Source organism: Diabrotica undecimpunctata, chromosome 2, assembly GCF_040954645.1.
Source record: "Diabrotica undecimpunctata isolate CICGRU chromosome 2, icDiaUnde3, whole genome shotgun sequence".
Lineage (NCBI taxonomy): Eukaryota > Metazoa > Arthropoda > Insecta > Coleoptera > Chrysomelidae > Diabrotica > Diabrotica undecimpunctata.
Genome location: NC_092804.1, coordinates 153,327,155 through 153,351,144, shown reverse-complemented (window position 1 = coordinate 153,351,144; position 23,990 = coordinate 153,327,155). Strand labels below are relative to the sequence as shown.

Here is a 23,990-nt window from a genome sequence, read left to right as displayed (position 1 = left end):
TTTCACCCTTATAAATCACGATTACTTCATCAATTAAACGAAGATTATCCTGATCGTCGGCTTCAATTTTGTGAAGAATTTGGTGAAATCATAAATAACAACCAACATCGATTGTACAATACATGTTTTTTTAGTGTGTACCGATGAGTGTACTTTTATATTAAATGGTGAAGTTAATAGACATAATTGTCGTTATTGGAGTAACAGCAATCCTCATTTAGTCATGGAGACACACACATACACAAACACCTCAGAAATTAAACGTCTATTTATATTTATTAGAAGACGTTATTGATCCGCTGATCACTGACACATTGGAATCTGATAATAATCTTTTAGAGGATGAACTGACTTTCCAACACGACCGGGTACCCCTCATTATGATATACACGTAAGACAATTTTTTAATCAACGTTTTCCAGGACGTTGGCAGAAAGGGTCCAATAGAGTGGCCGGCCAGATCACCGGATGTTTTGCTTTGGATTTTTTTGTGAGGATACCTAAAATCAAAAATATACGCCACTCCGCCTGCAAATCTTGCAGAGTTTCGACAAATAATTGTGACAAAGCCGATTATTGACACCGGAGGTTTTTGCAAATGTACGAAGAGGCTTTGAAAATAGACTGTGTTATTGTATGGAGGTCAGAGGAGGTCATTTCGAACATTTAATTGGTTAACTTGATGAAATTTTATTTTTTTTTATTATTACTGATGTTCAACCAATAAATTAGTTCAATCCAAAATTATCTTAAAAGTTATTTCCTAAATTAAAAAAAAAAGAGTCTCGTGTAGAGAAAAAAATACCTTTCAAATGATGTGTAACTCGACCACACTTGCTATTAAAAAAAACTGGGGGCTGATGGCGAGCGGTAAGGGGTTACATTTGAGGGCATGAATTTTGCATGAAAATTCGTCCCCCTCTCAATACAAATTGACGTTTTTTTTTTAAATTATGAAGAAACTCTTGGTTTCCAAATTTCTGGGGGGTCAAATTTTCGTTGAACACACTGTATATGTACTCAAGCAGTTTTAAATGTTAATATTGATAAATACAAATTATGAATTTTTAAAGTTGAAAAAGCTATCTCGGCAAAAATGGTCCTATAAAAACTTCTTTTTAATGTGTAAAAATGTCAGGAACGCGAATATCGAAACGGCATTTCAAAATTTTTAATCCCGCTATGTTATCAAAAAAACGAGTTATAAACAAACTATTTTAATTGAAATTTGGTTTCCCAATGCATTTGTTGAAAATATACAGAAAACAAAAAAAAATGAAATATTATAAAAGCGTATACTCTAACGGCAACAACAGCGTTTTTTTAATTGAAAAATAGTAACATATATTTCATAAACTATTGAATATTTTTCAACCATTTTTTTTGCTTTATAGTGGTAGCATAAAGCAACTTTTTCTGCTAAATAAAATATTTATAGTGCTTATTTTAATGCAAATGTTAATTTTTTCCAAATTTGTTTGTCAGGCTTTATTTATAATTATTAAAATAACTTAAGAGGCAAATTTAATTAAGCAAGTTTAGAATTAAAGCTTTTCCCTTCAACTTTGCAGAAAAAGATCGTAAAAACCTTTATAAAAACATAAATTACAGCAGCAGTTAAAAACGTAAATTGTGTGGAAAAATTACAAATTTTTCATTATTTAAACAATGAGCCCGTTGTATAAATAATTATATTTTCTTGATAATATCTTTTGTTTTTACCTAAACTTTGATAATATAAAATTTGTTCCAATCTCTACCAAATTGAATTTTGGTTTTTTTTTTATTTTACACGCTATTACGATTTAAAACTCACAAGTGTTTGGTGAGAATTTAGGTGGGTACTACATTTTACCATATGAAAATACCCAATATGAAAAAGGTACAATTTAGGTGGGATAATCTTTAAAATAAAACTTCCTTTTATGTTCATCGCAAATATCGAAAATGTAGTTAAACATCGGGTACCTATTTCTTTGAAAACAAAACACACCTTTGATAAAATTTGTATTTGTGAACACCCTATATGACTAAAAGAATTTTAAAATTTGCCACTAAAAGACAAATATACCCCTCAAAAAATAAAACTATTTAAAAATCACAGATTGTTTTCATAATATTCTTGGCGAATAACGTGAATAACTCTGTATAGGTATAGGGGATGTTTTCCCTTCTATTTCTGCGATTTCGTTGGACAAAATTGAGTCAGTTACAATCATTAGAATACTTTTATTTGTTAACCGAAATGAAGATGTAGAATAACGAAAAACATTATACTTCAGCATACTATAAAGTAAGAGATAAGTACTTATGTAGAATAAAAAAAAGAATAAATAGAAAGAAACAGTGCATGGAATTTGTAGAACCATGGAATTTGCATAACCAAAAAGGACAGATTGCTAAAAAACATTTAGTTAGAGACAATTTTTGGAGATTATTCCAACTATACAGCTTTAAAAGATACCGGCACACTTAGATATTGCTTGAAAAAGTACATCTAATTAATTATGTTTAGAGGACACACCTTGAACGAATGAATTTTAATGACTGAATTTAAAGTAATTTTTATTTTTTTGTAAAATCACATCGTAAGTTAACACTACTAAATGTTAAATGTTTATACACTTTTGTATAGTAATATTTGCAGAACTCATGTAAGATAACCTACAAATGAGCCCATTGATGCATTAGTCAAAGTGAGATATATTTTCTTGTCAGGTTTAATTGAAAAACTCAAATTTATTGTTAAAATCTAGTTGTAATTTCGTCAAACTTGGCGCACTTTTTGATCTATTTATGAATGTAAACTAGAACAAAAATTCAAACACTGTGAAGATATTTTAAAATAAAAGCTTGTTCTTACCTTTTTAATTTTATTTCAAATAAATATTCCAGCACTGTAAAATGCGGTTTTCACTACTAATAACAGTTAAATTACACCTCCTACTTGTAAATAAGTTAACTAAAAACGTTTTTGGCGTAAACTAAGCACATGCGTTCCCATTTCTACGTTCTGAATTGAGAAATCTCAAATAATGTATGTACATGCCACTAAGTTAACTTCTAGTCGGTAATTTGTCTGGGCAACCGATTAATCCTTTAGCAGTGGTGGCATATGCGCAGTGAATGTCTGCATATCATCCGATTTCAAAGAAAATTGTTATAGATTTTTGGAATAGGAAATACGAACAGGGTCGGAATATCCAGAGGGAGCGTTGACCCAAAGTACAACGTTTTTTTTTTGTACACTTATCAATTTTTTTAATTAATAGATAATAAATTTAATTTAAAATTGTACTGTTTAAACATCTAATAGTTATAACTTTCTAATCACAACGAAATATGATTATAACTCATAATGAAACTGTCCTCGATGAGGTAAGCACTAAAACAGTGATGAAAAAATGCCCGAATTCACTAGACATTTACTTAATGGAAGAACTAACTACTAAATTAACGAATAAAACACTAAATGAAAAATTAATCACAGAGTAAATGATAAATTAAAAAATAATTAATAAATTACCTACTTAAACAATATTCGTTTAATTTATTAATGTTTGTATTTTGGGAACGATTTCCGAAGTGGAGGTTGCAACGTTAAATATGAACTGAATTTAAATTTATATTGTGGCTTATTCTCAACGAAAATAGTAAATAATGAATTATTTGCAACACAAAACAATAACATAGGGGAAGGTGGTACACAGTGAGACAAAAAATGAATTATTAGCGATATAATTTTTTTAATCAACGACAAGAACTAACAACTTCGGCCATAATGATTTTTGGTATTTTATGTACCACTTCCACAAATATAAAGGCCTGTAGTTTTAATTCAAAAAAGTTATGTAACTTTAAAAACAACCTTGCACATATCTCAGTGTGTACCAGCCCTGGTACACATTGAGACATGTTACTAGTACACAGTGAGACACATGATATATTCCATAGTTCGATAAGAAAAATAAAAAAATACTCAATATAACTTCGTAAAAAGGCTAATTAGCGAACGTCTAGATGACCAAAATTTGTCAATGCTGTCAGCCTCTTGTTATTGCGAAATGGCGTTGGATTTGAAAGAACAAATCTGACGTCTTCTTTCTCCACGAAAGCAATATCAGGAACAGTGGGAAATACGAAACACGAGGCACCTATTTTGTTGGTTTTGCGCATAAAATCGACCTCTACTTCTGAATTTTTGCACGATACAACAAGTCCCACGTAAAATATATTTTTGGACTTTTCTTTTAATCTCACTAAAACATAGTCACCCTCTACAGGGTCACGATTGCAGTCAAATGCTTCATCATCCACTGGTCATATTCAAGAATCATCGTTATCATCACTATCTCCCAAATTAAGAACTGGTTCACTTTCATCCGAAGAAATCTCAATATCCACAACACGTGTCTGTTTCTCAGGCGTGCTTGTAAGGATCCTACTTTTCTTCTTCTCTCGGCTTCTTATTAACTTTTCTTGCCTTGGCCTTAGGATATCCTTGCAACATCTCTGGTGAAATGAAATTTTTATTTTCTTTAGTAGTTCTAGAGGCTGTTTCAGGACTTGTGTCTAGAGGAACCGAGTTTACAGCCGATGGTCCTAAAAGGACGTTATTGAAGGACTCCTCTTCTACAATTTTTATAGGACGATCTGTCACTGCCGATCCAAGAAAGTCGCTCTCTCTTAAAATATTTGGATTGAAGGGACACATTCCTGTTTTTTTAAAGCATGACCGAATATTTTGAGGTACGAGAGCATTATCGTGTGCTGTACCAACCAACAGAGATATTGTATATTGTGATGGGCGCTCCTGAATGATTCAGTAGCCAAGCCTCACATGCAGCATTATAATATGCCTTGAAAGGCTCAAAGACAACCACACCTAAGGGCTGGAGTTTGTTGCCACAATGTGGGGGCAACGTCAAAATATGGACACCTGCTTCTCGAGACTTCATGATTACTTCCACTGTGACGTGGCTCTCGTGGTTATCAAATATTAGCAGCGACGGATTTTCTTTGGAACTGCTGCTATATTTGATAAGATGTTCTAATACTTGTAAAAAAAGTTCTTCTGTCATCCAGTCTGAAGGGTTAGCTAGTCCCAAGGTACCACGAGGTGTTCCATTAAGCATATAGTCTTTAAAGAATATACATGGAAACACCATCACTGGTGGACAGTATGTGATAAGGACGGATATTATAAAACAAGCCGGTCGATACCGGCCATTCTACGTTCTGTCCATGATTTTGGTACCTTCAATTTGTTTACTTTAGCTACATCAAATGCGATGCGTCTTACAGCTACGGTGGTTAAGTCATACGCCATATTAGTGCAAGTTTTAATGTAGTTACACAGAATATCTTCCTGTTCATCCGTAAAAATTATGTTCACCGAATAATTTAGTTGCATATTGATTGGCAAATTTTCAGGGTTATCTCTTTTCTTCTGCATATATCTCTGAAGGGTTTGAAATTTGACATCAAATTGTTGTGCGGCTTGTCTTAATAAACATATTCCATAAATGACAGCATTACCAGCAATGGACATCTGTTCAGCAGACGTCTTGCCAATTTTACGTGGAATATTCAGTTTTCTAGACATCTGCAACAAAAACGGTATCATTATATTCAGGTAATTGTATTAATATTTATTTGTGGTACACAGTGAGACAGTCCCACTATGTACCAGTAATGCTTGTCTCACTGTGTACTGTTGGACGTTATTTTGAAATTTACCATTCGGAAAAAGTACAACAAGTTATAAGTTATAAACAACAACGTACCTTGTTCACAACACCTGATGAGCCAATATTCAGCTGAGATCACTCAATAACTGCTTATAGTTTCAGCAAAATATTCCTCTGAATATCGGTTTAAATGTAACTTTATACTATCAAAAACACGTTTTAGTTAAACACATTTACACTATAAGCCATATTGCAAAAATAACAATAGTAGTGACATCTGTGATGTAATAGCCCTCCTTAAGTAGATTTGCGAAGCAAATGGAAGAAAACTTTTGAATTTAAATTGGTTTTTTTACTGTGTACCGCGTCTCACTCTGTACCACCTTCCTCTACAAGAGAACAACAATCAATGACACAAAATTAAAATTGTCCGTGAAAAATTTATCTGCTAAATATTTCAGTCGAAATCCTTGAAATTTAACGAAATTAACCAAGTGAAAGTTGATTATTGAATGAAATTGAATTAATTAAATGAAAATTTTAGCTGGAACATGAAAGGAAGTCCTAATGCAATGTGGAGAAATATTGTTAGTATTATTAGTTAGCAGCACCCCTCTGTCCATTTTTATCTTCTGTCATGCAATGAAGGTTTGCAGTTGTTGCATTTTGGTATATATTTCGAATAATACTCGCATACCTGTGGTCTATTCTGATTTCTAACAGGGCTTTTCAAGAAGAAAGAAGAAGAAAATGAACCAAGAGTCTATTATATTCGATAAACTTTTCGACTAAAGTTTTAAGGCACTGCAGATGGTGCGGACGTAGCATCAGACCACAATCCGGTGGTATGTAAGTTTGAAGTAAAGTTAAAAAAGCCAAATGTAAAGAACAGGCCCGAAACGCTAGATATTAGGAAGCTTTCCAACAATAATATTAAACAACAGATGCAGGAGAATTTAAATACCGAAATATCAAAAATCCTTAAAAATAACAATGAACCGCTGGAAAAGTGGAGTGAAATTAAAGAAGAGATTAGGACTTCAAGCACTAAGTTTTTACTACCTGATAAGAGAAAAAAGAAAGACTGGATGACTGCAGAAATCCTTGACATAATGGAAGAGAGACGGATATATAAAACTAAAGATACTGCCAAATACCGCGAAACCCATAGACGAATTAGAGCTGAGATAAGAAAAACTAAAGAGAAATGGTTCTCGGAGAGATGCGAAGAAATCGAACAGTGCGAAAAGGTATACGACTATCACAATATGCATAAGAAGATAAAGGAACTCACAACAAAGAAACGCTACAATATTTTATCGAAAGGGCTATGCGATGATAATGGAAATCTACAACTAGACCCCGACAAAATAGTTAGAATCTGGGAAACTTATGTGGAACAACTGTTTAATGATGACCGTCCTAGTGGGTATACACTGAGCAATGATGATACTGGCCCTTCTATTTTAAAATCAGAAGTGGAGAATGCTATAAAGGGTCTTAAAAATAACAAAAGACCAGGCAACGATAACGTATACGGGGAAGTATTGAAAATGCTGTGCGAAACAAACAGTCAATTTCTAGACTCACTCGTTAGACTCTTTGACAATATTTATAACAGCGGGGAGTTTCCTGAAGACTGGCTAGAGTCAACTTTTGTTGCCATACCGAAAAAACCAAAAGCAAAGTCTTGTGATCAACATCGGATGATAAGTCTAATTAACCACATTTCGAAGGCATACACCAAGGTTATTTACAACAGAATAAGCAAAAAATGCGAGGATAACATTGGAGATTCGCAGTTTGGGTTTCGGAATTCTCTTGGGACAAGAGAAGCACTTTTTAGTCTACAGGTACTCATCCAGCGCTGCAGAGATATGAACAAAGACGTGTACATATGCTTTATAGACTACGCAAAAGCATTCGATAACGTAAAGCACGAAAAGATAATTGAAGTTCTCCATAAGATCGGAGTCGACTACAGAGACATTCGAACAATAGCGAGTCTCTATTGGGGCCAAACAGCTAAAGTGAAAGTAGGATCTACATTGAACAATAAAATTGAGATCAAGAAAGGGGTACAACAGGGCTGTATCTTGTCTCCTATTGTCTTTAATATATACTCAGAAGAAGTATTTAAGACAGCGCTGGAGGAAAGCACAGAAGGCATAAAGATAAATGGAGAAATAATTAATAACATAAGGCATGCTGATGACACTGTGATTCTAGCAAGTAGCATGGAGGAACTGAGTTGCCTAATGAGTAAGATACAAAAAACAAGTGCACAATACGGACTCAGACTAAATATCACAAAAACCAAATGGATGTTAGTAAGCAAAACCCAACAACCACCACAGCAACTGATATTAGACAATGAAAGAATTGAACACGTGGATTCGTACATCTACTTGGGAACAACAGTTAACTCAAATTGGGATCAAGCGAAGGAAATACGTATAAGAGTAGAAAAGGCAAGAGCATCGTTCACTAGCATGAAGCAAATTTTCACCTCTAAAAGCCTCACCCTACCTCTCAAAATTCGACTTCTGAAATGTTATGTATTCCCGGTTTTGTTATATATTGTATGTTATATATTGTTATATAAGCAAAACCCAACAACCACCACAGCAACTGATATTAGACAATGAAAGAATTGAACACGTGGATTCGTACATCTACTTGGGAACAACAGTTAACTCAAATTGGGATCAAGCGAAGGAAATACGTATAAGAGTAGAAAAGGTAAGAGCATCGTTCACTAGCATGAAGCAAATTTTCACCTCTAAAAGCCTCACCCTACCTCTCAAAATTCGACTTCTGAAATGTTATGTATTCCCGGTTTTGTTATATGGAATGGAGGCGTGGACAATGACCGCAACATTGATGAAAAAAGTAGAGGCCTTCGAAATGTGGGCTTACCGACGTATATTACGTATATCCTGGACTGAGCACGTGACCAACGAAGAGGTACTACGCCGGATAGGTAAAGAGAGAGAGGTAGGAATAAGTATAAAGAAAAGAAAGTTGGAATACTTGGGTCACGTTATGAGACATAATAAATATAGAGTACTACAACTGATCGTTCAAGGGAAAATAGACAGCAGAAGGGGTCCAGGGAGGAGAAGACACTCGTGGCTCCAAAACTTGCGGCAATGGTTCGGATTATCATCTGCTGAACTATTCAGATCTGCCGTAAACAAAGTCAGAATAGCCATGTTGATTGCCAACGTTCGGAACGGACAAGGCACATGAAGAAGAAGAAGCAGATGGTCATTTGTTCCGTGGCCTGATCCAAAACCTGCGTGTTCTTCTGACTGGTAGAAATTGAGTTTTGCTTCCAATCTGTTTGCCAGTATTCGAGTAAAGAACTTGTATAGGTGGTTGAGTTAGATAATGGGTCTATAGTTTCCAAGATCTAATTTATTTCCTTTTTTATGAAGAAAGATTTTAACCGAATGTTTCCATTTATTTGGAATTTATATGTTTTCGTTTTGCAGATATAGATTAAAAAGTGTTTGGATTCTTGACATCAGAAGTGGACCCCCTAGTTTAATTGACACTATGACTACACTGTATATTATTTTTCATATTATAGAGAGTATGTTGAATTTTCTTTCATAATATATCTGGTACAGCATCCGATCCTACATCCTGTACCTTTCGTATTGGCTAATCGATGAGCTCTGGAATGAATTGGCATAATGTTTCATATACATTTTCCACTAGTTGGAACATTTCCTTTTTGCTATTTTCGATTTTTCTCCTCAATTCTTTCATACTTTTGTTTTCTTTTATGGTTTTTGGAAGCATAGCTTTCTTATGCTGTGCTTCCAAAAATTTTGATATATATCTGTTAGATAGATTGCTCAAATATGGCAGATTTTTGTCTCCCGCAGAGTCCGTGGAACTGACTGATCCTCTATCCGAATGAGATTCTGAATTTTTCATTCTATTTAACTGGGATAACTCCGTTTTGGTTTCCAGGTCCATGATAAAGGGATAATAGCAATCTAAACGTCACGCATGCCTTGCTTACTGACGAGTTTTATGGCAGTCACTCATTCTAGGTGCAGACAAAAGGAGTTCAAAAAAAAAACAAAGGGTAAGATACAACTATACAAGAAATGGTAAGAAAATAGGCCAGACACAGATCTTCAAAACTATAAGGTAACCATAAAGGAAGTAAAAGTAGCAGTAGCAAAAGCTAAAGCAGAAGCGTATACAAATCCATACAATCAACTTGATACCAGGGACAGTAAAGCAAAGATATATAAAATAGCCAAATATAGAAGAAAGAAAGCAAAAGATTTTAATCAGATTAGATCCAAGACAAAAATAATAAATGGCTACTAGTTCACGAAAAGGATATCGCTTAAAAAGCGATGGAAAAAGTAAATACTTTGGTAGTTTATTAAATAAATAATGAGACAGAAAACCAGTTAGGCTAACGGAAACAGCAACAGCAATGGTCACCAAAATAACAAAGGAAAAAGTTTCAAGCACGTTAAATAATAAAGAAAGTTAAAGCAGAAGTTGAACCAGATGATATCACCTCGGAAATGTGGTCAGCAGAAGGAAAGACACGACGAAATTGGCTAACAGATTTGTTTAATAGAATTATGGAAGTGGAAAAATTATCAGACGAATGGAAAAGCAGTATATTGGTAACTGTTGAAAAAAGCAAAGGTGATATACAACAATGCACAAATTACAGGACCACAAAACGACTTAGATGCACAATGAAAATATGGGAGAGACTAACTTAGCTAATGTACGAATAATATCAACAAGTTTTTTAGAGTAAATTACATTTTGTTGATGCTTTTTTTACAAATCACTGATTTTAAACCCCCAAAATTATCTCCAACAGGTTACAATTATTGTGAGTAAAGTGAAAATTTATTTTGGATGAGACTTGCAGCATAGCCGTGTGAATTAATTGTAACAATTATTTTTTATACTTTTAGAAGACTAATACCTCATTTCAGCGCACCTTCTACATCGCGTGAGGGAGTCACGGCACTCACGTAAGCACACCTATACAAGAGTTAAGGAAGTCGATAGTTCCTTAACACAAAATATCAGTGGCAAAGTCCAAATAGCGATGATAATTGCCAACGTTCGATAGAACACGGTAAGAAGAAAATACACTTTAAAATGAGTGATTGATATATTTTGTAAAGATTTACTTCTTATTTCATATTTTCCCTTAACATTATTAAATGTCAGGAAATTTCTCAACTAGGTAAACCATCTATCAGGAACTATCTTTCATTAAAATACTATTTTAACAAATGTCTGTTTCAAAAACGAATAGGGGAGGGTGTTCCACAGCGAAACATGTTCCACACTGAAACAAAGAGATTTTAAAATTCAAATATCGCGCCAAATCAACGCAACCTTCGCTTCAGAGAAGTTCCCGGTTCCCGCCGTCCTCTACTTGTTATCTTAACCTCAGTGTGTGTAAATCCGCCGTTCTGTTGCGACGAAAAAAATATTGTTTTTCTGGTTCCAAGTAAATTTTAAGTGATATATTTTCAACCCGGTAAGTCTCCAATTATTTAATTTAATATTTGCTAAGAACGTTGCGAGGTAAGGTACATAATTGATTGATGATTTCTGAAATTTGCGGCATTTTGAATGTTTTAGGTTAGGTTGTTAAGTTAATTGTTGGGAAAAGTGCTTAATGGTCCAGATTGAAACAAGTCCATGTGGGGCACAGTGAAACATGTTTCACTGTACCCCATGACACATGCAACAATGTTTTAATTATTTATTTTTTAGTTGTCACCCAAGTTTAAGATGGCTCGTAACCGTAAGCGCAAAACAAACATTGGCACTTTCAGTCAAGAGCAGATGAAAGCAGCTGTGCGTCTCGTTGTTCAAGAAAATCTGCCTATAAGACGAGCAGCCGAATTACAAGGTGTTGCCTATGTTACTTTGTTTAGGTAAGAAATCAGATGCATTTAAGTAACTTTTTCTGTTGTATGACGCACTATTTTTCATTTCTAAAAATAGTTTTTCTTTTATTTTAGGTATGTACGCAAAGTTAAAGCGAACCCCGATTCAGACACTGTTTTTCGTCCCAAATATGTGTGAGGTTAATGTTTACACATGATGAAGACAAAACATTAGTTGACTATATTTTGACCTCTGCAAAGATGTGCTATGGACTTACTCTACTGGAATGCCGCAAGCTTACGTTTGAGTCAGCAATAAAAAAACAATAAGGAAATCCCTAATAATTGGAAAGAACAAAAATGGCAGGTAGAGAGTGGTATTTTGGCTTCAGGAAAAGGCATCCAGAATTAAGTTGTCGAAAACCAGAAGCTTGTAGTTTATCCCGTTCTACTGCGTTTAACAGGCACAATGTTTCAAATTTTTTCAAAAATCTTGAAACAGTTCTTAAGCGTGAGTCGCGTTTTAGTGATGGCAGTAGAGTCTTTAATTTAGACGAAACTGGAACCACCACAGTTCATGCTCCTCCTAAAATTCTTGCCAAAAAAGGTATGAAACAGGTCTCTCAATGTACTAGTGGGGATAGAGGGGTTCTTGTAACGACCTGCAGTATCATTTGTGCTGGTGGTTATGCCTTACCTCCGGCCATGGTATTTTCCAGAGTTAATTTCAAGGAAATGATGATACAATATGCTCCAGCTGGTACGTTGGGATTGACTGCTTCTTCTGGATGGATGAACAGGGAATTATTTCCGCAAGTAATGGAACATTTTATAAAATATTCTTCTAGTTCTTGTAACAACCCCAGCCTTCTCATCATGGATAATCACGAGAGTTATTTGTCAATGGAAACCTTGGATCTTGCAAAGTCGAATGGGGTCACAATATTGACACTACCTACACACTGCTCAAACAAAATGCAGCCCTTAGATGTAGCAGTATTTTCATCGTTCAAGGCGCATTATAACAATGCCATGCAAGGTTGGCTTCTTAATCACCCTGGTATTCCAGTAAATATTTTTAATGTCGGAAGTTTTGTTAAAGTTGCGCATGAAAGATCAATGACACCTACGAACATCAGTTCAGGATTTAAGAAAACTGGCATCTTCCCTTATGATCCAGAAATATTTTCAGATGACGATTTCCTCATGTCGGCTGTAACAGACAGACCAGAAAATCATTCTGAACCAACAGTTATTCAACAGCCTGAGCAAGAAACAGAAAAACAGCAAGGCATCGAGGGAACTGATGAAACGCCAGCAGAAAATAAAACCAATAATAGAATTCTTTTGTTTCTCCACAAATCTTTCGAGGATTTCCAAAGGCACAAAAAAGAAAGATTCAGAAATCTAGAAGGCAAGGAAAAACAATTAGGAAAAACAATTATTGCGACTGACACTCCTGAAAAGGACGAACTAGCTAAAAGGGAATTGAGTAGAAAAAAAGTAAACCAAAAAGCTGTTAAAAAGATGACAAAAATTACAGATGATGATGACGAAGAACAAGAATGGCAGGAATCATCAAGTGAAAGCGATTGGACACCGGAAGATCCAATTCCAGATCTTACTGAGGAATTAACCAGACCTCCAACTAAAAATAACTTCGTTTTGGTACAGTTTACGACCAAGAATTTGATTTAATTTGTTGGGAAAATATTGAACGTTTTGGAAAAAGATGAATTTGAAATTTCCTTTATGAGGAAAAGCGCAAAAGTAACTGGCAAATTCTTCTTTCCTACAAATCCAGATATTTCAATTGTTCGGTTAGAAGATATTAAAATGCTTTTACCTCAACCGATTCTTTCTGGCTCAACGTCAAGACAAGATGCCTACATGAGTTTTGAAATAAATTTTAACAATCATGACGTTCGGTAAAATATATCTATTAATAAGTTCATTTAGGTCCTAGTGAGTAAAACTTGTATGACACTACATATTTTACATTAAACATATTTTTGTTCAGAAAGTGTTTCATTGTACCCCACCGATAGTTTCAGTGTGCCCCATATTTGGGGCACACTGAAACAAATGACATGGTAATAAAAAATAATAAAAGATAAGTAATATTATTAGGTAATTCAAACCAATCGCTGCTATAATGACAAGTAATGTCTAATATTTGCGATATTACAAACAAATTATACAAAAATCTAATTTTTCTAAAAAAAAAATGTCATTTGAAAAAAAATGATCCACTGTGGAACACTCTCCCCTACACATGATTGAAACATTAGTTCTAATCTACAGATCGGATGTAAGTACTCTAGCCGCATCTGATAAATTGCGTAGTTTCCGACATATAGATTAGATAGTGTAAGCTTGTTGTAAAACACGCGTTAGTAAGTAATATAAAAGACAGTTATATAACATGAAGTGTGTTTCAAATGAACCAGCTCTAGTCTAATTTTAACTGGTGCATAAGTTGCATGAGTCATTTTTATATGTAATAAAATCATATAAAATTTATATTAAAAAAACACTGTAAGATCATTAAAGGACGTATAGAATTAAAGAAATAATGAAGGGCGCTTTTCACTTTCAAAGATAAACGTATGTAATTGTCTATTACTTCATGCAAACTATTAATTTTATCAATCAAACGGAATATTCAAACAGACACACGTTCATATTAGTTTAATTAAAAATTTGACCCTAAAAAGGACACAAAACATTGCTCTTTCTTTTGTATATTAAAAAAGGAAAGTATTAGTGATAGAGACTTCTAAATTACATATTTTACACAATGTATTTTAAACTTAAAGCTTTTATTGATAGCTTAAATTTCTCAGGCTACCGGTGTAGCCTGCCAAGTTGGGCGGCGATGATTGTACCTAATTGATGGTGGTAAACGCTCTGATAAATAGCAACACTCTTACACAAATCGAGGTACTAAGGTCTGATCTTTAGTTTGGGAGAGTTGTCTTGATCAGGGTTCGTCAGGGCTGGACTACAAGTGATTAACGTGGGAGATATACATAAGAAAATAATAGAGAATAAAATTTTGGGCACCACCCTATTTTTTAAAGGAACAGGGAAACCTAGTAGATAGAAGAGCGGAAAGAAATGAATTCAGAACGATAAATATTAAATATGAATATATACGACAATTACTGCACACTAAGAATAAAGTGTTAAATTGATGAATTTGGACTCACCCGGTATGCTGTAAAGTAATACAGTAGACTCCCTCTATAACGAGAACTAAAATGACTGACTAATTATCTCGTTATAAGCCGATCTCTTTATATCAGACAATAATAATACTGTGCATACATATGAATCTGTAGTTTTCTAAACTATTAACTTCCTATAGTGAAGCCATTCGGAGCAATATAAGATGCTAATAATAAATATTTAATGGCGTTTGAATGGCGTTTTTGAAAAAAAGTTATTTACTTTTATTGTCAATGAAATGTATTAAAACATAAAAGAGTTGTTTACTTTTATTATCAATGATAAACGTTAGAACAAAAAATCTGTACTTATATTTTTTTCCAACTACATAATGTATAAAGCGTATTTTCAAGGATAATATAAACTATTGCTTCTGCAATTTTAAGAACTTTTTAACTGCTTTAAATGGTCCAGTATCATTCTATCATATTTTCTAAAGATGTGAAACAGTTGTATTTATTCATTGTAAAGAAGTTTATTGCGGGCTGCAGTTAAGTTTATTGAGGGGCTGTATGAAAAGGTATTTATTTATAGCCACGACCGGACCAAAAACGTAAAAAACACGTTTTTTGATCTTATTTTCTCTCGTTATAACCAAATTTGCCTCGCTATAGACGGTTATAGTTCAATAGAAATTTCACGGGACATCTAAAGTATCTCTTTATAAGCGAAACCTCGTAATAACCGTGTTCGTTATAGAGGGAGTATACTGTATAATGCTACTAAACAGTAACATAGAAGTGGCAAGAGGTAGGTTAGGTGGTGACAAACGTACTTTCTAAATTTTCATCTCTAGTGAATTTCCTAATGCTTTAATTGACCCAGAATATAGATGAAAGTGAAGATAATCATATTACGCAAATGAAAATTCTACAAAATGATTTTTGTGTTGTAGTGTTGATAACTTTTGCATGTGCGTACTTTTGCGCCATTCTATATTTAATGGAGGAAATTAATAGAAAAAACAATTTTTTTGGGCCATTAATATATTAAATGTACCGCCAATTGGGGTGACTTGATACGCCAGGGTGTTTGATACGATTTGACGCATTACCCTTCCTTTATGTCTAAAATATAGAGCCATCCTTGTTAACAGTTCATTTGTCCTGAGGTGACTTGGTACACATGTAAAATGCCAAGAAAATACAAAATGTGTCCTAGGACAAGTAGATATGCATCGAATTCGGTAGAAAATTTGAATAAAGCATTGGAAGGTGTTGAAAGCGGGAAGTTATGTTTACAGCAAGCCAGTTGACAAAATGAAAATCCATCGCTGTTTAAAAGGGGAAAATCAAAAGAAGTATAGGAGACAAACGGCGCTCTCTGTGGAGAAGGAAACCTTTCTCACTAATAAACTAATTACTGCAAGTGAATAGGGCTTCCCTATGACATCTTATGAAGTCAGACAAATAGTAAAAACTTACCTAGACAGACAACGACGAAAGGTATGAGTATTTAAGGAAAATCTTCCAGGAGAAGACTAGATGCAAGGTTACTTAGCCGAAATAGTCAAACATTAACAGTCAGAATGACTGAAAACATCAAACTCTGTCGCGCCGCAGTTTCGCAACAAATTGTAAATGAATATTTCGATAATTTAGAGATTTCATTCTTAAATGTAAACCAGGGTCAATAATTAACCACGATGAGATGTTATAAATTCTTCTAAGGCTTCTACATCAGTATAAATGGCGTGTGCTGGAAAAAGTACTGTTCTACCACCATTCGTGATATAAAGTTCATCCCATTTATGGGACACATGTACAAAAGGAGGTCCAAAAGGAACGATTTTTAAAACGTTATTATTTGCCTGCGTATTTTTTTCTTCATAATGGTCGCAAATGCAAATAAACAACGCTATTTTTAGACACTAAAAAGGGTAAAGACATGCAATTTCCCAATAAAATTTGAACTCCTTAGCAGTTTTATCCATTAACGAGGACCTGCTAAATGAATTAAATATAAATGATATCATCGAAAACTTCAGTAAAAGCAAGAAAACAAGCTTTTCAATAGTAAAGATATTTGATTACCTATCTCATGTTACCAGTTTTAATGTTATTAGGTTCATTTTTATTTTATCTTTTGAAGTTCGTCCTTAATTTTTTTCTTGTATTTTGTTATTATTCATTTAAATTTGAAACCAAAAAAAATTGTAATTGTTTTCCTTGTTTTAATAAACTTGTATTCAAAATATGTTTTCGTGAATTGAAATAAAGTTAAGAAATATTTTTGAGGCTGGGCGCGGCATCCGTATCAGCACCGGGCGGCACACTGTGTTAAATCGGCACTGCTTAAACATCATAATTTATACGGTTAACACGTTAATCGCCCAAATGAAGCAAAAAATATCCCACCCTCAGGCCAAACTAAGTTTTTCTAGTAAATCATTAGGTTTTTACCTCGGATATGATGTACTGGCTGTTATAAAGCGCTAGGTTAAAAAAGTTCTCTAAAAATGTATTTTGAAAATGACACCCTACTTATGGGTTTCAGATCCTCTGACGACTGAGCGCCGCGAAACCCGAGTATCGGTTGTCATTTTTTTTGAATTCTAATAAGTCTGTGTGTGCTAAAATTGCAGTTGTTTTGTTTTATAGTCTACAATCCATTTGTTGAAATTACGGCGCGTAATAAGGTTGGTTGTAAATTATAGAAAATTGTATAGTGTTTTGTGTCGTAATAAAATGGAAAAAAGTTACGAAAATGAGCAAGAGAGACTTTTAAAATTATGGAATGAGTTATTATCAGAAGAAAAACAATAGACTTTAGACTTCATAGATAATACTTCAGATGATTACTTGCCCAGTAATTCATCATCAGATATTGAGCCTGATGAAAGTGCATTGAATTTAGAAGCAAGGAAGAAAAAATTAAAAAGGTAATTATTATGTGAAACATATCACCAAAAAACTTATTAACTTATTTTCCTTTTTGTTGTGTTGTTTACAGCTTAAGGATTAAATATTTGTATGTAGTTCAGTTCTAGTTAACCATTTTTAAATCTAAATAAAACGTTTCAATGTTTCTACAACTATAGTTCAACCTTCAGGATTTTTTTAAATAAAACATAATCACTTTTAGGTTCCCTATAAAAGCAAAGATTTCTATTGATGAGCTTCAATGATCAAACACTGGTACCCTTCAGAGGGATATCAAAAATAAGAGGTTTAAATTCGGAATAAAACTGTATAAACTCTGTTGTAAAGACGGCTATATATACGATATCAAAATATACTGTGGACAAGATAAAAATTCAGATAAACCTGCTACAGTTTCGACTGTTTTATCACTTATGTTGCAACTTTTAGATCACGGACGCATTTTATATATAGATAATAATTACTTTACTAGTGTCGCATTAGCGCATGAACTACAAAAGCGTAAAACGCATCTTGTCGGTACTTAAAGGAAAAGTAGAAAAACAATCAAAAGGATGTAGACCCAAAAATTAAATAAAGGAGAAATTTACGCAACAGAAAGTAATACAGTGGTAGTTGTTTTAAAATGGCAGGATAAACGTGATATTCTTTGTCTCAGTACTATTCATACTGACACAACCACTAACATTCATATATCTATCCGATCAGTTGAAATCATATTCTTCCTCTTTGCGTAAAGGGATCAAATGGTATAGAAAACTTCCATTTGAAATATTACTTGGCTCAGCAATAGTAAACGCTTTTATAATATATAAAATGGTGACAAAGGCCAAAATATCAATTACGGATTTTAGACAGAGCATTGCTCTAAGTATGTTACAAATGCATGAAGTGGATGTCGCGAAGGTGCAGGAAAATGACAACATAAAGCATATTTTACATGAAGTTGCTTCAAAAGATCGTCGAAAATGTGTAGTATGTTATGCGAAATTGAGCGCTGAAGAAGGCCGAAAAACAGCTCAGAAGAGGGACCAAAATCAAAATTTTCATGTGATGCTTGTAATAAGTTTTATTGTTTGTCATATTTTTTTGACGTTCACGATTATTCTGTATAATTAATAAAAACTGTTTGTATTATTTAATTAAAATAAAAATGTTTTTTCATATATCCTTATAATTTAAAAAAAAATCTTTAATGATAGTAAATACATAAAAAGTGCCGAGCTCAAACACTAATATTACCTCCCAGGCCCATCTGTAAAAACTTTCATATAGATAAATGGTTTCAAAGCACCGCAGTTGGGTTACAGGCTTTTATGTTAACGCTAGTAGTGAAGGTTGCCCTATGGGTGTCGGGGCGTGTACGACCACAGGATCTGAATAATGTTATATATATATATATATATATATATATATATATATATATATATATATATATATATATAATGTTATGAAATAATGTTATTCAAAGTTATGTATTTAGTGGCTTCAAACATGTACATCCAGATAGCACTGATGATGGAATATTAATTCCGAAATTAATTTTGTGATGTAGCCGGATAGGGTTTTTAATATTATATCAAAGGAATTTTTAAATAATTTTTTTATAAAATATTATTTAAATGTAATAAAAAAAATAAATAATTTTAATATTGAAAATGTCATACCTTTTTAAGTTTGAAAATGAATTTAATTAACAATTTAATATATTAAAAATAAAAATTTGATTGTGTAAAAAAACCAAAAAAGACAGTTTGTAAATCAATGGCATGCATAAGTTAAATAGCTCCTTTTCAACTTCCCCTTAACTAATGACTATCTTTCACAATGATTTTTCATATGGTTTTAAAGCCGACGGCCACTTGGTTTAAGTTTATTCGATCGCCCTCTTCAGGAATGTTTTGAAGTATAATAACCATGACCTAATCGCCCATTTGAAATGTCCTTCTATATGCGTCTATATTCTTTGTTCAAACTATCATGTAGAAGACGTCTTCTAACAATAAACTTTCAACATGCCTAACTAATAATAATCTGAGTTTGAAAGATTAAGAATTAGAATCAATAAATGTTCAAGAAAAATTATATCAAAAGATAAAAAAATAATTTTTCATACCTCATTTTTGTTGGTGTACTTGTTTTGGTTGAACATAAGCGTATCGCCAAACAAAGTGTAGATGACATTATTGTAAGTTAAATGAAACATGCTCCACATGGGGCATTTGTTATAAGTCGAAATCCAAGGGTGATATATCGGCGGAGTTAACTGTACATTTCAATTTATGACCTTTCCGTTTTTAAAAATGGAATATAAAGCTGTAGATATAATTTTGAATTGTATAACACGTACAACCATGAACAAAACAATAATTTTTAGTAATCAAGTTACACTGACTGTTGTGATCTACTACTTTATATAAAACCAAATTTACAACGAACGAGAAAAAACAAAGAATTGTATTTATAAAATACCTTGTGAATGCGAACATTTTTATTTAGGTGAAACATCAAGACCATTGAATGTTAGAATAAGTAAACATCAATCTTCTATAAAAAAAAAAATAGAGAACAAATGGTAAAAAAAGAAAAATCCAAGAGGCTGCTTTTATTATTTCAAATGAAACCAATTGCGTCGCAAATTCCTCTGGGATCTGGTTACCAATATTTAAAGAGGAAATAAATAGAAAGAAAATACCAATAAAATATGGAAAATACATCATTTATGTCTTAAAATAACATACATATAAAATCAGAAACTAAATGTAGGACCAAATACTTACCATGTCGTTATATTATTATCATTAGTTTTCTTCTGGTTTTTCATGCTTTAATAAGGGATCACTAACTGGAGAATTTTAGTAACATCATCAATTAACTGTCTTTCACGAAAGTCGTCCCAGCAACGCAGATAAAAATATTGACGCAGATAAAATACATAATATATGTTTCAATTGTCAATATGAATGAGTCAGATAAAATTAAATTATTAGAAGAATTTTATTACCAAGTAATAAAAACAAACTTGTTTAATTTGTATTTTGGGAATGATTTCTGAAGTGGAAATTTAAACATCAAAATAAACTTATTTTAAAATAACATTATGGCTTATTCCCAGTAAAAATAGTAGATTATTTAATGGGAATAAACTACAATTTAAACTCAAAATACATTATATTTGACGTTTAGTCTTTCAGCTCAAAAATTGTTTTGAAAATACAAAGAAAAAAATGTATTTTGAAAAAAATTTCTGTGGTGGACGTCAACATGTCCAATATATCATATTTTCAACTAAAATTGTGGTTTAATCCCATTCAGTAGAGTAGACAAGATAAAAATGAAACAAGAAAGTCGTTTCAGAACCACATGACAGATGTTAGTTGTGGAAAATAGACAACTTGAGAGGTGAAGGCTTTACTACATAGAAATTAATTCATAATACATGACAGATATGTTTTATTAACCTTCCGCCGGTAACGTGAATTCTTGTAACATAGTTGGTAACGTCGGTCTACGCACCGACTTTTTTAATAATGAATATCTTAGGTTGTGATTTTCTGAATATTTTGATGTGACTAAATATTTAATATAACTATTGTTACGATAAATATTATGAGTCATATTAACTGTTCTGGCGTTCATTTTCATTCCAGACAATTCAAAGTGCAACACAGCTGCGAGCCGCTATAAAACCAGTCTGGGTTCCACGGTATTCGAGAAGGATCAACATCCACCTGCTTCGAAGGGATTCCAGAACTAACGGCTGTTTGATATAAATAGCGGAATTTTCATTATGTGAGGCAGTCTGAAAATAATATCGCGTCGAGTTTCTAATTGTAACGCGGAAATAAATATTGTAAATAAATAATATAAATTAAAGTAGTTGTGATAAGTGTAAGAATATTGTATATATAAATTAAATAAAGACTTTAAATAAACTAAGTGTTAGAATATTTTATAATAAATAAAGTTAATAAATTAGACTAATAAACTCAGTTCACTATATTTAAATAACAATATTAAAAAATGCACATTAAAAAAATTGGCTTCTTTTAGGTACTAACATAATTGCAAACAATTTACAAAAACATGTCAAGTTTTTTAATACAAAATATCAACAAACATAAAGACAAGCGTTGAAATGTCACAAAAAAATAAAATTATTCAACAGATGTCCAACATAAACTGAAACTATTGTCCGTTTGCTTCCTCATTTTCTTCTACACTGCACACAACGCATAGTCCGGTTAAATGTTCCAAACACATATATTTGCCACACTGCCTACAAAGAAACCGAGTTTTGCGGTTTTTCTTACTACTGCAGAACGTACATCTTCCATACACATTATTCTGGATAGGTTGATTTCTTGTCTGCATGCAACAAATTTCCACTAACCTCATACGAATTGTCCTTGGAATATTTTGTTCTAGGGCTCGTCTGCGAATATGTTCGTCAATAAGTTGAAAACCTAAGTCTTCCAAAAACTTTCGTCTAGTAATGTCTGCGTGTGTCTGTATTCGATTTGTATATAATGTAGAAATTTATCCCAGCGACATTCAAACAACTGTAAAAAAATGACCATTGGCCAGCGACGGGTTGCTCTAGCGCAATTGTATGCCGCGCAGAGTTTGTCCACGACATCCACGCCTCCTTTAGTCTTATTATAATCTATGATTATTTCTGGTTTATCTGTTGCATTATCAATGTTGTCGTCGTAATGCATAGTAGATAACACTAAAACATTTTTACCTTTTCGGGGTACATACAATACACTTCTCTTGAAATGCGAACATACTGGTTTTTGCTGGCCTTTGTTGTGTTAGCACTAGAGGAATTTGAGATTTATTCTTTCGTAACGTTCCTATAACAGTTAGACGATGTTCACGTTGAAGTAATTGCGCAAGCTGAACGCGTGTGAAAAAATTATCCATGGTAACGTTCCTTCCCGTTCCCCAAATCGGTTCACACAGACGAGGTACAAGTGACATATTTGACGTATCAATAAAATATTTTCCTGCTGGCTGTCTACCAACATATACTTCCATCTTGGACGTATAATACATCTCAACGTCTGCTAAAGCATATATTTTTATACCGTAACGTACCGTACCGTACGATTTGGTTTATTCGGTATGTAAACCCTGAATGAACATTTGCAGCGAAAGGCTTCTAACTTTTCATCTATCGTAGTATAAGCTGAAATATTGTAATGCTTCGGTAGATTAGAATTAAAAGCTTCAAAAATCACACGTATCGCGGCCAACTTGTCGAATTCTTGCCTTTGTATCTTTTACTTCTTGTACTATCTTGTACTTTTGTCATCGAACCGAACGTGTCTTAAAATGAACTGGAACCTTTTTAGCGACATCATAAGGCGATAAATCTCCATTAACCTTCCATCTGTTCTAAATAAATCATCAGCATTCTGATGATTGCTTTTGTTAGCGCCAGATATGTACAACAGCCCAAACAGAGCTTTTAATTCTATAAGATCAATTGGCCTAGCCGTTCTGTTATTGACTGTGTCATAGCGTTTCAATGCTATGAACTTATTGGTGCATTCTACTATTTTTTCTAGAATATCTGTAGTGAAAAACATTCCCAAATCTCTTTTATCACCAATTTTCGCCCAATATCACCTTTTGGTCCTGCCAGATTGGGTAGAAGATTTTCAGTACGAGTTCGAACGTTACGATTAAATTCATGATGTTTCCTCAACATTGTTCCATCTTTTCCAAACAAATATGGTATGCGCGGTATTACTTCTACTGGTACATGATTTTCGAGATATTATTCATCACAGAAATCCTCCCCTGAATTGGTATCATATTCTATAACTTCTGAACAATCATCTTGCAAACTTATGTCGTCATCTTCTGGTTCTGGTTCGGAATTAGCAACAATTTCGTCAAAAAGTTGTTGCAACCTGATTTGTTCTTTTTGTAAGCCATATTCACATACAACTCCTAAAATAAATATCTCTTATTTAATTAGACTATGGACCAAAAACGACAAAAAACTTACCGTTGAGTCAAACACAAAGGGTAACCTCGGTCGCTCACACCGTCAGGTCGAATAACATATGAACTATCTGCACTCGGCCACAGATTTTTCAAGACTGAATAGCGTGATGAGGAAAAATCTACTACGTCGGTGTCAGGGACCGTACGTTACCACTCGAAGGTTAAGTACAAAAAGTATAATAACACTAAGATGAATTAGAATCAAATAGTCGATCTCTTACTTCTCGTTTCATCCTAATACCCATTCAGACATCAGTTATACTTGC

The 23,990-nt window shown here is 33.3% G+C and overlaps 2 protein-coding genes across 2 annotated transcripts in view; both read right to left on the bottom strand.

Moving 5' to 3' along the window:
- The window catches only part of LOC140435073 (organic cation transporter protein-like), a 129,950-nt gene extending 126,847 nt beyond the window's left edge, over positions 1-3,103 (bottom strand). The window contains exon 1 of the mRNA XM_072523767.1: positions 2,864-3,103. The gene's annotated coding sequence lies outside the window, so the exon portion shown is untranslated. The remainder of the gene's footprint in view (positions 1-2,863) is intronic.
- Positions 3,104-4,760: 1,657 nt separating this feature from the next.
- Positions 4,761-5,135, bottom strand: LOC140433960 (uncharacterized). The gene has a single exon (XM_072521932.1). It carries the CDS (start codon positions 5,133-5,135, stop codon positions 4,761-4,763), a length of 375 nt encoding a protein of 124 aa, XP_072378033.1.
- Between the last annotated feature and the right edge of the window lie 18,855 nt (positions 5,136-23,990).

Excerpts from the sequence above, each read along its gene's own strand:
- LOC140433960 (XM_072521932.1), bottom strand. The coding sequence starts at position 5,135 with ATGCTTAATGGAACACCTCGTGGTACCTTGGGACTAGCTAACCCTTCA.